This window comes from Neomonachus schauinslandi, chromosome 12, assembly GCF_002201575.2.
Source record: "Neomonachus schauinslandi chromosome 12, ASM220157v2, whole genome shotgun sequence".
NCBI classification, from domain to species: domain Eukaryota; kingdom Metazoa; phylum Chordata; class Mammalia; order Carnivora; family Phocidae; genus Neomonachus; species Neomonachus schauinslandi.
In genome coordinates, this window is record NC_058414.1 from 20,408,124 (window position 1) to 20,426,837 (window position 18,714).

General features: G+C 38.8%; 1 protein-coding gene across 2 annotated transcripts in view; it reads left to right on the forward strand.

Annotated features, from left to right (window-relative positions):
• The window catches only part of RELN (reelin), a 516,612-nt gene that overhangs the window by 389,793 nt on the left and 108,105 nt on the right, over positions 1–18,714 (forward strand). For both annotated transcript variants that reach the window (XM_021682887.1, XM_021682888.1), the window contains exons 23-26: positions 5,293–5,430; positions 6,387–6,573; positions 12,904–13,109; positions 18,277–18,448. In XM_021682887.1, coding sequence (XP_021538562.1) covers positions 5,293–5,430; positions 6,387–6,573; positions 12,904–13,109; positions 18,277–18,448 — 703 coding nt within the window. The remainder of the gene's footprint in view (positions 1–5,292; positions 5,431–6,386; positions 6,574–12,903; positions 13,110–18,276; positions 18,449–18,714) is intronic.

The window sequence follows — 18,714 nt, forward strand, 5'->3', positions numbered from 1 at the left end:
AACTATTCACATTCTCTCAGTAACCATAAAAATCATCCCCCAAGAAGCTAAAGCCTCAGTAATTAGGGAGAAATTTAAATATTTGATAATGTTTAAGAGAAAAACACCTTTTTTCCCTAAATATTACATAATTTTGTTAGATTGATTGCTCTGGGCATCTGCTGGTGAGGAATAGATTGTAGGAGAAAGAGTGAAGACAGGGAGTTGAGTTAGAAGTTTCCAGGCATTCCATGTTTAGGTGGCTTGGAGTATGACTGTAGCAGACAAGACAAGAGCCGTCATTGTGAAATATATTTTAATCAAATAGGGCTTGCTGATGCACTCCGTGGGAGCTGTGGTAGAAAAGGAAGAATCAAAACCAGTTTGTAAATCCGAGGCCTAGGTAAACTGACCGAGGTGGGGAAGCCTGGAGAAGGAGTGGATTTGGGGCAGGAAATAAAGCGTTCTGTTTCTGGGATGCGGAGTTTAAGATACTTATCTATCCAAGCAGAAATGTCGAGAAGCCAACTGGACTTATACATCTGGAGCTCAGAAAAGAGGCTTGGGTTGAAGCATTAAATACCATGAGTACTGTTTGAAGCCCTGTGACAGGATAAGCTTGCCCAAGAAAAAAACTTAGACTAGAAATTAGAAGCTCTCAGTCTATCCTTACCAGTGATTAATTAATCACATGATTTTAACGATTCACAACCTCCTCAAGCCTGATTTCTCATGAGTAGAATGAAGTTTAATTAGATGATCTTAAAAGTCCCTCTCAGTTCAGGAATTCTAAGATTCTGTGATGTGGGTAGTAGGAAAAACATGAAAGAGACAAGAATTGTATTTTTCTGTGGCATCAGCCTTCCAAGAGCCCTTTTGTAAAGAGAAAATTACTAAATAAACACTTCTTCGATTATTTTACGTGGAAGCTAGGCTCTACACAAAACAATTGGTTAGATAACAACCCAGAATTATTATTACACGTCCTTTAGTTGGAGATTGAATTACTGAATTATAGAAGAATGTCTCCTTGATTATTTTTAAGGATTCATCATTATGTCAGTTGGAATAAAATGCTTGAAATTTGATTTCCACAGGTTTTTTTATATCCAACTGTGAGCCATTTCCTAGATATTCTGTTAATGCTTTGTATAACAAGTTGCTACTTTCTCTAACATCCTACTTTTTTATGTCTACTGCTGGGAATATAATCAGGATTTGTATTTAATTTCAGTGGTATTCCAAGCATATCTATCATGATTATAAAAAAGCAACAGATCAAACAATTGAAATAGTAGTCATACTTGCTGTAAAGCTACTGAGGTTTTTTCTTTATGATTATTTCACCATTAAGTGTATCACCCTCATTATTTAAAAATGTTGATTTTTATTGATTGACATGTAAGGTATAATTTCAAAATTATGATGGTAAATTCATCTTGATAGTGTATCTTAGAGATGTCTTTTCATCTCCAGAAATGTTATAAACTATTATTCTTTTTTTTAAAGATTTTATTTATTTGAGAGAGAGAGAGCACATGCAAGAGAGCACAAGCAGGGAGAGGGGTTAGGGAAGAAAGGGAGGGAAAAGCAGACTCCCCCTGAATGGGGAGCCCAGTGTGGGCTTGATCCCAGGACCCTGAGATCATGACCTGAGCTGAAGTCAGATGCTTAACCAACTGAGCCACCCAGGCACCGCTAAACTATTATTCTTAATGTAATTTAGGCAGTATCCAAAAAATACTGTCCTTTATCAAAAAAAGAAAAAAAACCTTTGTATGTTATTTCACAGATTGTATGTTGCATTATTATTTCCTAGCTTACAAGATAGTACCACTGAGTTGAAAGTTTTAGTATAGTCAGAAAAATCAATTCTCATCAATGTTTATTAGACACTTGAGAGGAAATCTATTTGACCCTTAAACACTTCAGTTCCAACACTGCCTGCCACATGTTGGGTACTCATTAAATGTTGGGGCATTGAATAGAATTCTAATTCAGTGTGCCTCGATGTCTATAGATTATTCGTGCAACCATTTGCCTTTAAATCCATGTAACTGAATAATTGAACTCTGCTTTTCCAAATTTTTTTCAAAGCCCTGGGTAAAGAAAGTAAAAATATTTTTTAAAAACGAACAAACCCAATAAGATATTTTCTTTTAACATTCCTGCTAATACTTAAACTAAACATCATTGCTATATATATTTAAAAAAAAAAGTGTTCATCTGGTTATTATCATTGGTTTGGGATTTATAATGTTTTTTAAAAGCTCTGCTATAAAGTACATTTAGTATTCCTGGCATTCTTGATAACTTTATTATATTCATTTCAAACTTTTGCAAATAGCATGTTGTTCTTAAGCATTGGGGAAAACAGTGCAGTTTAGTTTTAAGCAGTTTTCCTTTTGGCAAATCTTTGTTCTGCTGCTTTGATTCACACATACACAACTCTAAATTGAATACACACAAGCAAATGTGGTCCCCACATTACCAAAAATCTGTTAACTTTGGAAAATATGCTAGATAGGACAACTTAGAGTGGAAATATTGAATATATATACACCTGCTTAGAGAAATTATATTGTATATGAACTGAACATTTGTTACCCAGTGAAAATTAATTTTGTTTTTATGAGAGCATTTACATAAGAACAGGGCCTAATGAGACCCAAACAGCTGTCAGTTGCTACTTCATAAACAAATCTACACCTAATGACTGAATAAGTTTCAGAAAATTGGGTAAATGTAATTATAGTAACTCTGAGAGTGGAAAATACAGTTTAGTCAGCCTTCATTTACCTCAGTTCCTCAGCCTTGATACCTTAATACCTAACTACCAAGAGATGACTCGATGCTATTTTAATTCAGTCTAGAAGTTTATATGGGAAAAAAATCAAAGACAAGACTGACAAGTTTTGTTGCTTTGAGGAATCCATAGAGTTTGGGTTTTAAATGCAAGTCAACTTCATTTCATGATCCACATAGCAATGGTCCCACTTTCAGACCCAATCCGAAGCACACAAAATGTTCCTTCTAAGAAAGCTTAGATCTGAGGGGGGGGGGGGGGGTTGGCAAATTAAATATTTGTATTGAGGGCAATATTTAGCAGTGATGCAGGTGCAAATCAGTGAGATCACACCTTGTGTTCTCATGTGTGACCAGCTGGAGATTGCTCACACAGCTAATTTTTTTTTCTCACTAAAAACGAAGCCAATATTCAACCTCTTCTGCTTCCTTTTCTGTTAATTAACATCAGCACATTAAACTGTGGATTGTAATTTTAAATGGAAAAATCCACTTTAAGCTTTTTATCTTAAGGAAATAGTCTCTTTTTCAAGAGTTCACAAGATGCACATAAGGACTAATTTACTAAGTAAAAGAATTTAGAATGTGTTTACGTGACTGTTCAGAAACATACATAAACTGGGAAATCTGGGACATGTCTGAAACCCTCCCACCCCATTTTAATGTTTGAAATATCAAAACTTCAAAACAATGTATGCCATGGGTTTCACGTAGGCATGTGACTAGATAGGAAATAAACCATCACCTCAGTCAACAACCACCAGAACAATCACTAAATTTACGAGCTAGAAGGGATCTTAGAAATTGGTTTGCCCAATCCCTTTATTTGAGAGGTGAGGAACTAGAAAGCCTGAAGGCTTAAATTTCTCACTAAAGGTCACACAGCTGATAAATTGCAGAGCTAGAGTCCAAGGGGCCAAGTCCCCAGACCCCTAGCACATTCTTTACTCCATTACCTACAGAAGGCAGAAGCAGGCTGCCCTTTCCTGGCCTGTTCATCCACTTATTGACTCATTTTTTTAGCAGTCTCTTTTGGTACACCTACTTAATTCTGTTCCTGTGCAAACTGTTGAGACAAAAGATAGCTCTGTCCCCAAAAGAGCTCACAGTCTAGACACCTGTGGCCTCAGACTTGATCAGATTATCAGTCCTGACAAGATACAGTCATCTTTCCTTTGCATGAAACTTAATTTGCTTCTCCTCTGTAGGGCTCCATGCTCTAAAACAATGTACCTACTTTTATAGTAGGATCTTCTACAAACCATTTCTTAATGGGACTATGAAAATTGTGATGGCTATTAGATTTCAAATATAAACTATTACCATAGAGGAGGTGTATCTCTGTCATTGCATATATCTTGACAAGTGCTGATATGCAGCAAATCAGTGTCTACTGGATGCATCCTGGAATTATCCTACTAGGAATGAAAATGTAACATATTAGCCACACATCATTGGCAAAATAAACAATCAAGGCTTAGTCTGGATTTTAACAATCTGTTACATACTTAGGGAGTATTTAATATGTGGGTAATTGATGCAGTAGACGTTAAGGGATCATTCAGAGCAGTTAAGATCAAGTGTATGTGTAGACAGTGTACTTAGGGAGGGTTTAATCAATGGAATGGAGCATGCACATGAATTCTGCAAATCCTTTTTGTTTTCTTTTGTTTTGCACTTTGACCAAAAAGAACTAATCACAATCCCTGAAAATTTCTAGAGGCAAAAAATATGATGGGAATTGAAAAGAATTTTTTGTGACTGTCAGTGGATGGAAACTTTCTTGACATTGCTCTCAAAATACTCTCTTCTTCAGACTTTCCATCTGGTTTAGACGAATCAAGGTCTCAAGTGTTTCTCTATGTGTAATGGACTGTTTAGCTTTTTGTTTCCACTTAACATCAGCTTGTCCATGAAACCTACCCAAGTTAATGTTTCTGAAATAATCAGCAGAATTTAGCACCCAGATGTTCTTACTTCTAGAACATGTTCTTCTTAGAGCACATTGTAGCATGTCCCTCAAGCCCAAAAAAATACCCCCAAACAAAAGTTTTGTTTTATATTGAGAGCTCCCTGGGAGTTTTCCAATAACTGCTGTTTATTTATTGAAAGAAATTTCATTACCATGATTGAAACACCTCACATTTTCCTCTGTGGAAGAGAGGCTCTTTTGTATATACCTTTTTTTTTTTTTAATATTCCTTCTTTCTTGCTTGCTTTTCCTAGCATCAAATCTCTGCATAACAACAAAAAAATCTGGTATTTTGTTTTTCTTCAAAACGTCGCAAATTAAATTAAGATGGAGGTATATATCCAGATTCCTTTTTAACTTTTCGTCATGATCGCTAATAATTGAGTAGACAGACTTTCAACTACCAAAGAAAAATGATTGGCAGCTAAATGCAAGTTCCAGAAAGTTAGTCATCTGAAAGAGTCCGAACTCTGACATTCTTCGTTCTACCGTGTGTCCGCTAAAATACTGTTTTCGCTACCGTCCCTTGTTTCTAGGTCCAGTGCCACCCGCTTCCGCTGGAGTCAGAGCTATTACACAGCCCAAGACGAGTGGGCTTTGGACAGCATTTACATTGGCCAGCAATGCCCAAACATGTGCAGTGGGCACGGCTCATGTGACCACGGCGTGTGCAGGTACACACACCGCCACGTGTGATCGATTGCCTGCTTCTCGGGGTTTGCGTTCAGAGGGATAGCACGGCCGTTGTCATCAGAGCGGTACGGACAGACTGATAAATAATGAAGGAGCCAAAAGGAAAACGATCCTCCTTTCTGCTCTTATTTTAGGTGTAAAAGATGCTGTTACATTTTAAGTGAAGTCTGAATCTGTATATCCTAAACTTCAAAATCTCACCTCAAGACGAGGCCTCCTGGGTTTAAATTTCAGAGTTTATTAATTAACCCCAAAGTCCTCTTTGGGGTTAAAAGAGCCTTGCTGTTGTTTGTTTCCCTTCCGTTCCCCTGACAGTCTTAAAACACAAGTCAGACAGCTGCTGCGCGCTCTCCTGCGCCGCGTGACCAGAAGCTCAAGGTTGTAGGCAGGGGGAGACGGTGATTATCGCTAATGAGGATGAGAAAGGAACACACCTGAATACTTAAAGACTCTAAAAGAGACGGAATTTAATCAGGAAGAGGAGCCATAAAACATGGCCAGAGCTACACGTCGGATGAGCAGACCTTTCCATGTGACTCTCAAGATCTACAGGAAGATCCCACTCTTCTCCTCCCACGCCACCCCCCCGCCCCGTCGCCGATATGCACGCGCACGCGCGCGCGCGCACACACGCACAGACGCGCGCGCACACTCACGCACGTGCACGCATGTACCCATCTCCTCCCTCAGTACTCCTTGATGCCTCAGTTCTGCTGTTACAGCACCATTTCTTTTAAGAAAAGATTCTGTCCTTTTTTCTTTTCAATGTCAAAAACTGAAGCTTATTACGACCACATACACAGATTGACATTGTGGAGAAAAATCTCGTGTGAATGCTAAGGTCTGAGCAAAAGGGAGACGTGGGAAATGCAGGTGCGTGGCCGTGGCACTCCCAGAAAAGAGGCTGTGACTTTACGTGGCCCTTCCTCTCTCCCAGGTGTGACCAGGGATACCAAGGCACCGAATGCCGCCCGGAAGCTGCCCTTCCTTCTACGATCATGTCGGATTTTGAGAACCAGAATGGTTGGGAGTCTGACTGGCAAGAAGTCATTGGGGGAGAAGTTGTAAAGCCAGAACAAGGGTGTGGGGTCATCTCATCTGGATCATCTCTGTATTTCAGCAAGGTAAGAGCTAGGGGTGAGTGATGACGAAGGTCTGACTAAGCTATGGGAATACGTGATCCCCGCAATGGCTATTTCCGTAAGTGAGCGATTTACGGAGCAGTCTGAACTCAGAAGGTACAAACGTGGGACAGTTTTATGTTTCCCCACACTGCTTGCTTTTAAATTCCTTTGTCAAATTCCTATCCCTGAACTACATTTGGGAAACTCTGCTAGTTTGATGATGGTTTGGGGTTACTACAAATCCAGGGTAGGGCCGTTGAGAATTCCTGCCCTTCCTTCTTGTCCCTGATTTAAATCTTGTGGCTTTCCTCTCCTGCCATACCAGCCAGGCTTATGCCTTGAGGGTCTTTGAGTGGGGCAGGGACTCCCTGTCTTCTCGCCCTGGCATTGGAGGGTGCGTGAACGTGCAGCCTGGGGGCGAGGAGTGAGCAGGGGTGGTGAAGGCGAAGCCTCAAGGTTAAGAACAACAGCTGCCTGCTGCAGTCCGATTCCACCACTCCCTAGCTGTGTGACTTTGAGCAAAACCCTTAACCTCGGTATGGCTTGGCTTCCTCATCTGTACAGTGGAAATAAGAGTATTCTATCTCATCAGGATCGTGATGCAGAGTAGATGAGTCGGTACTTGTAGGTCACGTAGAACAGTGCCGAACACATAGAAAGCGCTTCTGTAAGTGTTTGTTAAATTTGTCAATCCATTACTCTCAAGAATATGATTGGAAGAAGGAGGGGTGACGCTGGGGTTTGGGGATGTGCAGAGCTGTTCCCTGGGACTGACTGTCCATGTTGAGCAGACATCTCGCATCCTATTTCGGCTCAGTTTGTAGCCTGCTGGTGGTGTCTGATGATACAGGACTGTCTGAGTCAACTCAGGCTACTATAACAAAAATACCATAGGTTAGGTGGCTTAAATGGAAAATGGGTTTTTTTCCTCACAGTTCTGAAAGGTGTGAAGTCCAAGATTATGGCACCAGCAGATTCAGTGTTTGGTGAGGGCCTTCTTCCTGGTTTATAGTTGGCTGTCTTTTCATTGTGTCCTCACATGGTGGAGAGAACACAGAGAGAAAAAGCAGGCTGTCTTGTGTCTCTTCTTATGAGGGCGCTAATACCATCATGAGGGCTCCACCCTCATAACCTAATAACCTGATAAAGGACCCACCCCCTAATACCCTCCCTTTAGGGGTTAGGCTTTCAACATATGGATTTGGGAGCACACAGACATGAAGTCCGTACAGAGACAGTGTAGAAGTTTTTCTTGCAGTGTTCACCTTTACTAGGGGCAGCACCAGGTGGGACAGACAGGTCAGTAGACACCCCCGAGGGACTAAGGTGCCACCCAGAATCTCTAAGACCGATTCTCTTGGAACACGCCCAACCCCTGTTGCTTGGTTAGCGATGGGGAGGGGCGAGCTACCCTCCTCTCCTCCCTAGCTACCATCTAGACAAGACATTATTTTCTTTCTCTCTCCTCTAATTCATCTCTTTATTTAGTCCTCAAAAGGACTAGAGTGGGAGCAGGCCTAGTTCTTCAACCTGAGCTATGTGTCTAACCCTACTTATTAGCAGCTCTCTTTAGAATGTCAGGTGCTTAAAACCACTTCCCAGCAGGTACTATAGCCACCAATTCTAGGACAACTGGAAATGTCCCAGTCTACGTCACCTAACAAATACACAGGTGTGGGTGATATACTGTAGGGCTCATATGTTGTGGAATCTGGGCAGAAATCCAAAATAGCTTAATTTATGCAAATGCAAAAATAGGTACAGGTTTTATTTTGATGCAGGTGCAGAACAAAGAATCAGCAGCAAGCAAACAAGATAGAGAATGATAGAAAATCAGGGATGAATTCCATTTGATGATATTTCCTATCCATTGACATTGAACATCCACTCGTCATTATTGTTAGAGATAATCTTCCACAAGTGACCAATATGCATTGCACAGATCTGGACACACCATGTAATTGTTCAGAAATGGGAAGATTATGTCTCCCATAAGCATCAATTTTAAATAAGATTATGAATCCTTAACCAATATGTACCAAACACCCCAGTAAACACGTATGCATACACACAAATATTTCGAACATAGAAAGGTTACATATCAATATGTATATAACTGTAATTCAAGATGATCTCTATACTAAAGCTACCTGGATCGGTACCTAAGCTCCAAAACTCATTAGCTGATTCATCTTGCAGCCTTATAACATCTTTCTGTACCTCAGTTTTCTCTATTGTAAAGTGGGACTTCGAGAGTATCACTGGGTTAATGAAGGTAAAGAATAAAGAATAGTGTTGGACACATAGAAATCATTCAGTAAGTGTTAGCTATCACAATTACATTTTATGAGAATATATTTAAAATTGGTATCACTAGATATTTCCATATGTGTGCCCTGCCACTAACTTAAAATCAGGATTTCAGGGATGCCTGGGAGGCTCAGTCGGTTAAGTGTCTGTCTTCAGCTCAGATCATGATCTCAGGGTCCTGGGATGGAGCCCTGAGTTCGCCTCAGTAGGCAGTCTGCTTCTTCCTCTCCTCCTGCCCCTTCCCCCCACTTGTGCTCGCATGCTCTCTCTCTCTCTCTCTACCCCTTAAATAAATAAATAAATAAATAAATAAATAAATAAATAAATAAATAAAATCTTTAAAAAAAATCAGCATTGGGGCGACTGGGTGTCTCAGTTGTTAAGCGTCTGCCTTCGGCTTACGTCATGATCCCAGGGTCCTGGGCTTGAGCCTCACATCGGGCTCCTTGCTCAGCAGGGATCTGCTTCTCCCTCCCCCACTCCTCTTGCTTATGTTCCCTCTCTCGCTGTGTCTCTCTCTGTCAAATTAATAAAATCTTTAAAAAAAAAATAAAATAAATCAGCATTTCAAAAGTAAAATCATTCTCTTCCCCTCCCAATCCAACTTTCTTCCTAAATTTTTGTCCAAATATCTGAAGAGCATTTTTTTTCCTTTTTTTCTCTTGTATCAGGCAGATCTGTTTTGAATTCTAAGTGAGAGAAACTAGCTTAAGCAAAAAGGGAGGAAATTTGGTTCATGTAATCAAGACACAAGGTAAAACTGGCTTCAGAGATATCTGGAACCAGAAACTCAAATGCCCACAGAACTCTCTCTGTTTTCAGGTCAACTGTCATTTATGAGAATGGTAGTGGGGCCACAGAGCTTTCTGAGCAGCCCCGTAGAAAAATCTGGGGAAGGTTTCGGATTGGCCAATCAGTTTCCCGGGGAATGGCGTACTCTGAGTGGCATAGCCAGAGAGGTGGGATACAGGGTTTGGCAGCCCCCACCAGCAGGGACAGTGACCCAAAAGAACAGCTCTGCACATCCACCACCTTTTGCAAACCACCTTAAACCTAAAATGTGCTTCTATCCTGTCCCTCCTCTATCACAGAATTCAGGATGCTCTCCAATACTGCTGCCCTAATTGTACAACTTACTTTCTTTTTTGAAATGTCAGACCTCTGCTCCAAACAGAAATCTCTCCTCCACATCCCAGGTTTTGCCAATTTCCCTGTCTTTGCTTAATCTCCACTGCCTACCATGATGCCTTCCACCATCTCTGTTATCCCTATAAACTTTGTAGCATCTGGCTCAAATCCTGCTGCTCTATGGAGCTTTGTGGGACTATGGCAAACTACACTGATCTCTCCGTTCTTTGAATTCCTCCCTCATTGGTGTTCTGTACATACATAGATCATATTTTTATTTTTATTCTCGTAGGACCCAGCAAGATGCTGAGTCCTACTGACTGAGCTGAACTCTAGATAAGATGTTCAGCTCAGAAAAGCATGCCCTGTGGTAGGCATTTACAAATCAGTAAGTACCTTTGAGATGGACTAGATTGGAGAATTGATAGATGATCATATGACCAAATGGGACTCGACAAGGAGTAGAATTTGGTCTGCGGCCCTAATTGTCATATTGTCACTACACATACTTGTGAGCTCTCCTTTCAAGTTTGTGGTATTGTGCCTGGTGTGATTGGCACCCAATAATTATAACTGAAGAAAGGAATGAATGAACAAATGAAAGAAAATTGGAAGACAAGAGGTTCTAAATAAATGGTTATTTTCAAATAAATATAGTAGGATTATTTTTCTAGTAGCATTTTGATTAAAGAAGATTTTAATAGGCATAAGGGTAAAGTTTTATGAAATGTTTTAGAGGTTGTGTTATAAAGTCTTTAGATTCTGAAAGCGTTACTTTTAAATGTGTTTTATTTCATTGAAACCCTTAGAGCAGTGAGCCATTTTGACCTAGAATGTGGGGGGGAAATAGGAGAGTATTTTTCACATTCCAAGAGCGAGGAGATCTGTAACCTATGACTCCAACACACACGCGTGTACATGTTACACATGTAAATATATCTAGACATACACACATAAATACATTGATCATAGTAGAATAGAGAAACTGCAAAGCATGTGTTACATCAAATTCTAAATTCTGACAAAAAGTTTGCCATGAGCCATTTCCTTTTTCTTTTTTATCTCCCTTTAAAACAGTGTTCAGCATTTCAGGTCACTGAACAAAAGAAAATGATTTGTGCTATTCTCTGGGAAAAAAAACATCTTCAGTGCCAAACTAAGCATTTGTATGATATTTTCCACCACTTACAAAAATCCCACAAAACACCTTTAAAACCTTTGTCGACCAACACCATAGTCTCCTGGAAAAACAACACTGCTCTGTGATTTTCACAATAGACTAATCATTCCAACCAGCTAATTGTGATAATTGGATTTTTATAATTCTCCTCACCCTACATCTTGATCCTTCTGGCTCATTTCCACGTGCCAAACTTTTCATAGAAGTTTGCTGGATTGGAATTAACTAGCAAGGTTCTGTAGGTTTTCTTCTGAAAATCATTCTTCCTGTAATGATCCTGCGGCATGAAAATTCTAGGCCAGATTATAATAACCTCTGAGGTTAGTTAAAAAGTTAAAAGTGCATATAACACGTTGAAAATGCATATTACCTCTAAGCTTTTCTCAAATACTTACTTCAAATTGAGAGTTCCAAAGAATAAGTTCCTATTTCAGGATTAACTTCAGTTCTCATTTCGCTGGTACCCTTGTTTATTTTGGAATCTCTTAATTGGCTTTAGATTTATCAGTAACAGTGTACTGTTTTAATTATCCCCAAGTATTTCCCCTGTGACTTCTAATAACTGAAACCCTTTCTTAATTAACTTAGTGGATTAGAGGAGGGTTTAAATTATAAGTGTGAGGGGTGTTTTTCTCTATACTATGTATCCTATCTCAATTTTTCTTCCTGACTTTTAATTGAACTCCTTGGGAGCTCTCCAAGACCAGTTCGGTGCAGTCTGTGGATTAGCTTTGGCAGTATCTGTTTGGGTGGAAGAATCTCATGAGCAAACCTTTTTTCCGTCCCATTAGCATGAACCCATTTACTTACAACAGGACTGATGACAAACCTTGTTAATTTGAACCTAGTACTTCACAACAGGACTGTGACATGTAGGGGACACACAGAGCAAAGGAAGCAAGTTGCTGGATTTGAGGAAATTTTTCACATTTTTAAAACACAAAGACCATTTCATAGTCACAAAAACTTACCGAAATGATCCCTCCCAACCTCTGTTTCCAAGAAGGAGACCGAGACAGAGAGACTAGGAGCCTCAGAGACTTGAGTACTCTTTCTTTTTGTCAGGAAGTTTCTATTTTGCCAGTTTCACTCTAATTCCCAAGGAGGAGGGGGGTCAGGGCATATCTCTGGAGAGGATGTTTCCTCAGTAAGGCATGCCATATGCTCAGCAAATTACATGCAACGTGTATTTCATCTAATTGTCACAGCACCCTGTAAGGAAGGTATTATTACCCATATTGTACCTTTGAGGAAAATAAAAGCTCAGAAAGGTCACACAGCTAGTGAACAGCATGAATAATGGGCTAAAATTCCAACCCAACTCTAACTGATTTCAAAGTACATGGTCTTTCTTCTCCATAACTCTGCCTGGAGGAGATTTACAAAGCAAATAGAGGAAGTGTTTTAATTAAAATTAATTTTGCCTTATTTTTAAAGACTTTTGAATACTCTTTCTATGATTAGCAGTTCCCAGGGGTCTCATAACCAAGTCTGGGAGTCAATGATGCAGAGACTAATCAAACGTAGTCAGGAACAGTTACCGTAACCTGAGCGAAGAATTAAATGGCATGACTTGCGCCTCTCAACGTTAAATGGGGACAAAATCATCTCTCTGTGGTGCTAGGATGTTTGTATGATCTTGAAACTGAAACAGCAAAGTGCCAGTGAGCTCCCAGATGATTGAATCTATGATTCTTACGTCTTTTGGAAAGGCTGGGAAAAGACAGCTGGTGAGCTGGGATCTGGATACTTCTTGGGTGGACTTTGTCCAGTTCTACATCCAGATTGGTGGAGAGAGCGCTGCGTGCAACAAGCCGGACAGCAGAGAGGAGGGCGTCCTCCTCCAGTACAGCAACAACGGGGGCATCCAGTGGCACCTGCTGGCAGAGATGTACTTCTCAGACTTCAGCAAACCCAGGTAACCGCCCCGGATGGCCTCCCACTGGTTTCCAGGAGTGGTAAAGAGTACATTTTTGTGCACTGTTTCCAAAATATCACTAACTCTTACAAAAGTAGACACTACATCAAAAACTAATGATGTACTATATATGTTGGCTAACTGAACATAATAAAAAAATGAAAATTAAAAAATAAAATAAAAAATAAAACTAATAAGTAGACAAACTCATAAGTATCTGAGTTAAATGATAGCTCAGCATATAAAAATTTCGTTTCATTTGTTTCTGGACAAAGAGTACTTGTTTTCATGGCTGAATTTTAAAAAGCTTAAGAAAAATTGTGACTAGAGGAAAAGTAAGACAATTGACCAGTTTTCCTACAGAAAACTCACTTTTCCCATTTGCACGTTCTTTAAATACACACACACCATATATTTTATATATATATATGTATAAAGTTATTTATATATAATAAAATTAGTATTAAACATGTATAAAATATAAATTTATATAATATATGAAAATATAAATTTATATAAATTTGTATAAAATAAAATTATTTTTATATGGAGAGAGTATAAACACACATTTATATATTAACATATAAATATGTTCATTGGTTAGATTTAACAGCAAGATGGATTTTATTAAAGTTTTCATATAGCAGAGCTAACCCTAGACAAAGTATCTGTGGGGCTCAGGTTTTTCTAAAATTTTTTACTGGCCCATCCCTGTCTTTATTTTCATGGATGAAGAATACACGTAATAAATAAAAACCATGACAGGTAAGGAGTTTGGGAAAATGACTCATGTTTAATACTAATACCTATACCAGGCAATCAGTGTATTTAGTTATTTTACAATTATGTAGCATTTTGAAATTCTGTGTTTATACTTTATATTTTATATGTCATTAAAATTTATTCAAGGATATCACTTTTAGAGTATTCCATTTTATAATCTCAGGATTTGCACTTTAACATAAAGACAGAATCTTTATATGTTGACCATCAACCGTGTCAAGTTTTAACATCTTGTTTTGCATTTTACAACTGAACCTCATTTTATTGGAGAAAAATATTATTGAAGACTCTATAGGTCCAATTCTCACAAATTAAATATATTTGAACATACTGTAAACATACAGCTATTTTGTAGCTTGAAGGTTCCTAAGTTTGTTGTTTTAAAACATTGAGTCATTTAAAGGTGACATAACTTTCCATAATATAACATAAGTAAACATGCAGACAGACCAACCAAAAGCTTTTCTTCTAAGGGACACAGAGAGAGGCAGAAACCAGAGGGGAGTAACTGGGGAAAATGAGAGACACAACCTCCAGGGAGAATGTCAGCAAGTGTGTGGGAGACCGAACGTGGTGACATTTCCCCCAGTACAGGACAAAGGGAATTGATAATGGTGCCAAATGAGTTTAAACAGCAATTTAAAATAATTCAAATTATTTTTTCCGAACATTATCATTGTCAATCTGGAAATTATTCAACATTCAGTAAAGTGACTAGATTACTGTATAGACAAACAGAAATTCAATAGCTTTTTCAAATTTCAGAAATATTCAGCTTTTATTTATGGGAATTTTTCTTTAGGGCCAGAATATTTCACCACATTCTCAAAGAGTTCTATGATACTAAAATGGTGGGGAAATTTTGAGTTGGGAGATATCAGAAAAAGACCCCATTCATGGTGGCCAATACATAAATATAAGGAATAACTTTAACCAATAGTACTGAGCATCTCTGTAAAGAAGAACTACGAAACTTCAAAACTTCGCACAGAGATATAAAAGAAACCAAATAAATGGAAAATAATACAACATCTCTGGATAGGAAAACTAAATATTGTGATATGCAGATAATCTCTTAATTTATATCTCATGCAATTCCAATGAAAATCTTAGTGATATGTTTTGGGGAACTTTATATCTAGAAATATAAACTGGCAAAAAAGCTTAAACTTTTGGGAAAAAAATAGAGGAATGCCCTACATGATTTTAAAACATACACTGTATAACCTTTAAATAATTTTAAATGGTGCATGGATAGAACAAACAATGAAGGCAAATGGATCACCTAGAAATTGACTCACATATATGTAAAAATATGTATATTAAAACAAGGTGCATGAACTATCAATGAAAAATGGTTATTCAATCAAGTGGTGTTAGAAAAAAATGGGTAGGCTCTTGGGGAAAATTATCTATTTAGATCATTACCTGACCCCATCAAAAACTGTTAAAGACTGGTTAAAGATTTAAACATTTAAGTGAGTATCTGATCTTAGAAAGAGATTTAAACTTCCTAAACACAAATTCAATGGAAGAATTAACAGAGAAAAGGGCTACTCACATAGAAATATACTACTTGCAGACATAAAACTACATACACATGTAACACATCTCTGTCAAAGAAAACAGAAAACAGTGAAAGAAAAAAAAAACTGAGAAAATATTTTCCACCAATATGAGAAACAGAGGGCTGATGTTCCTGTGAAGAGCTTAAAAAAATGGGTAAAAGAAGTGAGTCGATGTTACAAAAGAGGTTTAATTAAATCTAGAGGTTTAATAAAATATGAATAATAGCCAACCTCTGTTGCAATAAAAAGATACCATTTTTCAACAGTCTCGTGGTCATTTTTTAATAATAACACCAGTGCTGTCTCCACACAGGAGCAGCAAGACAGGTGCTCTTGTGTCTTTCTGCAAACCGTAGGACTGTTCCAGGAGGAAATTTGGAAAAAGCAAGAGCCTTAAACATGACTAGTTCATTCAGCCTGATAATTCCATTGCTAGGAATCTTCCCTAAAGAAATAAACTGAGTATCAGATAAAGGGCTAGTATCCAAAATCTGTAAAGAACTTACCAAACTCAACACCCAAAGAACAAAGAATCCAATCAAGAAATGGGCAGAAGACATGAACAGACATTTCTGCAAAGAAGACATCCAAATGGCCAACAGACACATGAAACAGTGCTCAACATCGCTCGGCATCAGGGAAATTCAAATCAAAACCTCAATGGGAGACCACCTCACACCAGTCAGAATGGCTAAAATTAACAAGTCAGGAAACGACAGGTGTTGGCGAGGGTGCGGAGAAAGAGGAACCCTCCTACACTGTTGGTGGGAATGCAAGCTGGTGCAGCCACTCTGGAAAACAGTATGGAGGTTCCTCAAAAAGTTGAAAATAGAGCTACCATACAACCCAGCAATTGCACTACTGGATATTTACCCCAAAGATACAAATGTAGTGATCCGAAGGGGCACATGCACCCCAATGTTTGTAGCAGCAATGTCCACAATAGCCAAACTATGGACAGAGCCAAGATGTCCATTGACAGATGAATGGATAAAGAAGATGTGGTGTGTGTCTGTGTATGTACACACACACACAATGGAATATTATGCAGCCGTCCAAAAAACCCCCGAAATCTTGCCATTTGCAACGACGTGGATAGAACTAGAGGGTATTATGCTAAGTGAAATAAGTCAATCAGAGAGAGATAATTATCATAAGATCTCACTGATATGTGGAATTTGAGAAACAAGACAGAGGATCATAGGGGAAGGGAAGGAAAAATGAACAAGACGAAACCAGAAAGGGAGACAAACCATAAGAGACTCTTAACCTGAGGAAACAAACTGAGGGTTGCTGGAGTGGTGGGGGGTGGGAGGGATGGGTGGCTGGATGATGGACATTGGGAGGGTATGTGCTATGGTGAGTACTGTGAATTGTGTAAGACTGATGAATCACAGACCTGTACCCCTGAAACAAATAATACATTATATGTTAATAAATAAATACATAAATACATAAATAAATTATATTATGTAGTACACAAAAAAAGAAAGAAAGAAAGAAACTGAGAGGGGCAACTGGGTGGCTTTGTCGTTAAGCATCTGCCTTCGGCTCAGGTCATGATCCCAGGGTCCTGGGATCAAGCCCCGCATCGGGCTCCCTGCTCAGCAGGAAGCCCGCTTCTCCCTCTCCCACACCTCCTGCTTGTGTTCCCTCTCTCGCTGTCTCTCTCTGTCAAATAAATAAATAAAATCTTAAAAAAAAAAAAAAAAGAAAGAAACTGAGGTGTAGGTAAAGCTTTATGCATAAAGATTTTCATTACAGAATTATTTATAACAGGAAAAAGTAAAACAATAGTATGTGTCGTGAAAATATATAGACAGTAAAATGATCTCAAGAAATAATTAGGGATGCCTGGGTGGCTCAGTTAAGCATCTGCCTTTGGCTCAGGCCATGATCCCAGGGTCCTGGGATCGAGTCCCACATTGGGCTCCCTGCTCAGCGGAGAGTCTGCTTCTCCCTCTCCCTCTCCCTTTACTGCTCCCCCTGCTTGTGCTCTCTCTCTCTCTCTTTCTCTGACAAATAAGTAAATAAAATCTTAAAAAGAAAGAATTATACTGACATGAGAATGTACTTATTATATAATATGAAATTTTAAACTGAAATAAAAACTGTATTTTACATACATCTCACCTATGTAAAAGATTACATGCTTTTATGATATACATCAAGGTGTTAACAGAGGTTAACCCCATGCAGAAGATTATGGGTGATCTTCTGTTTCATTTTTAATTCCTATTAATGCACAATAAGAACTGCTTTGGAAAAAAAATTAATGCTATTTTAATGTAATAACATACAAAGGAACAGTTTTTTCGAAGTTTTTCTTAAAAATATGATACCATTGTCATGGTAATCAAACGACTGTTCAGTAAATCAAACTTAGTAGAAATATCTGCCTCCAAAAAGTACAATTGCAAATGAAATAAACATGACCAGGACTAAAGGCACTTAAGATCTTAAACCTCTTGATCTCTCTAAACTTGGAAACTTTTGGGGGCGCCTGGGTGGCTCAGATGCTTAAGCGTCTGCCTTTGGCTCAGGTCATGATCTTAGAGTCCTGGGATCGAGCCCCGCGTCGAGCTCCCTGCTCAGCGGGGAGTCTGCTTCTCTCTCTCCCCACTCCTGCTCATGCGCTCTCTGTCTCTCTCTCTCAAGTAAATAAAAGCTTAAGAAAAAATAAACTTAGAAACTTTTTAAAAATATCAGGAGACCAAACAAAACTGAACTTTCTCTTGTTGCTATTCTTATTATTTTAACAGCTGCTAAGAACACAGCTTTTCCTTTCCAGCCATAAATGATTTGCTTTTATGCAGATTCGTCTACCTGGAGCTCCCAGCTGCTGCTAAGACCCCTTGCACCAGGTTTCGCTGGTGGCAGCCTGTGTTCTCGGGTGAGGGCTACGACCAGTGGGCTGTCGATGACATCATCATCCTGTCAGAGAAGCAAAAGCAGGTCATCCCGATTGTGAACCCAACTTTACCTCAGGTATCTTTCTTATGTCTGAGCTCCAGGAAGACAAGATTGTAAGAGTAGATGGGATTAAAGAACTTCTCACTTCCCCCCAAAATTTAGTGCTTGACCCTTGAATGTAAGTTTTATAAGTAATGTAAGTTTTCAGTGTTTGTACTTACTTTTCTGATTTGCACTTAATTGTTCTGTTATCTCTCTATGCTACCAGTTCACAGATTATTTAGATAGATAGATGATAGATAGATAGATAGATAGATAGATAGATAGATAGATAGATAGAT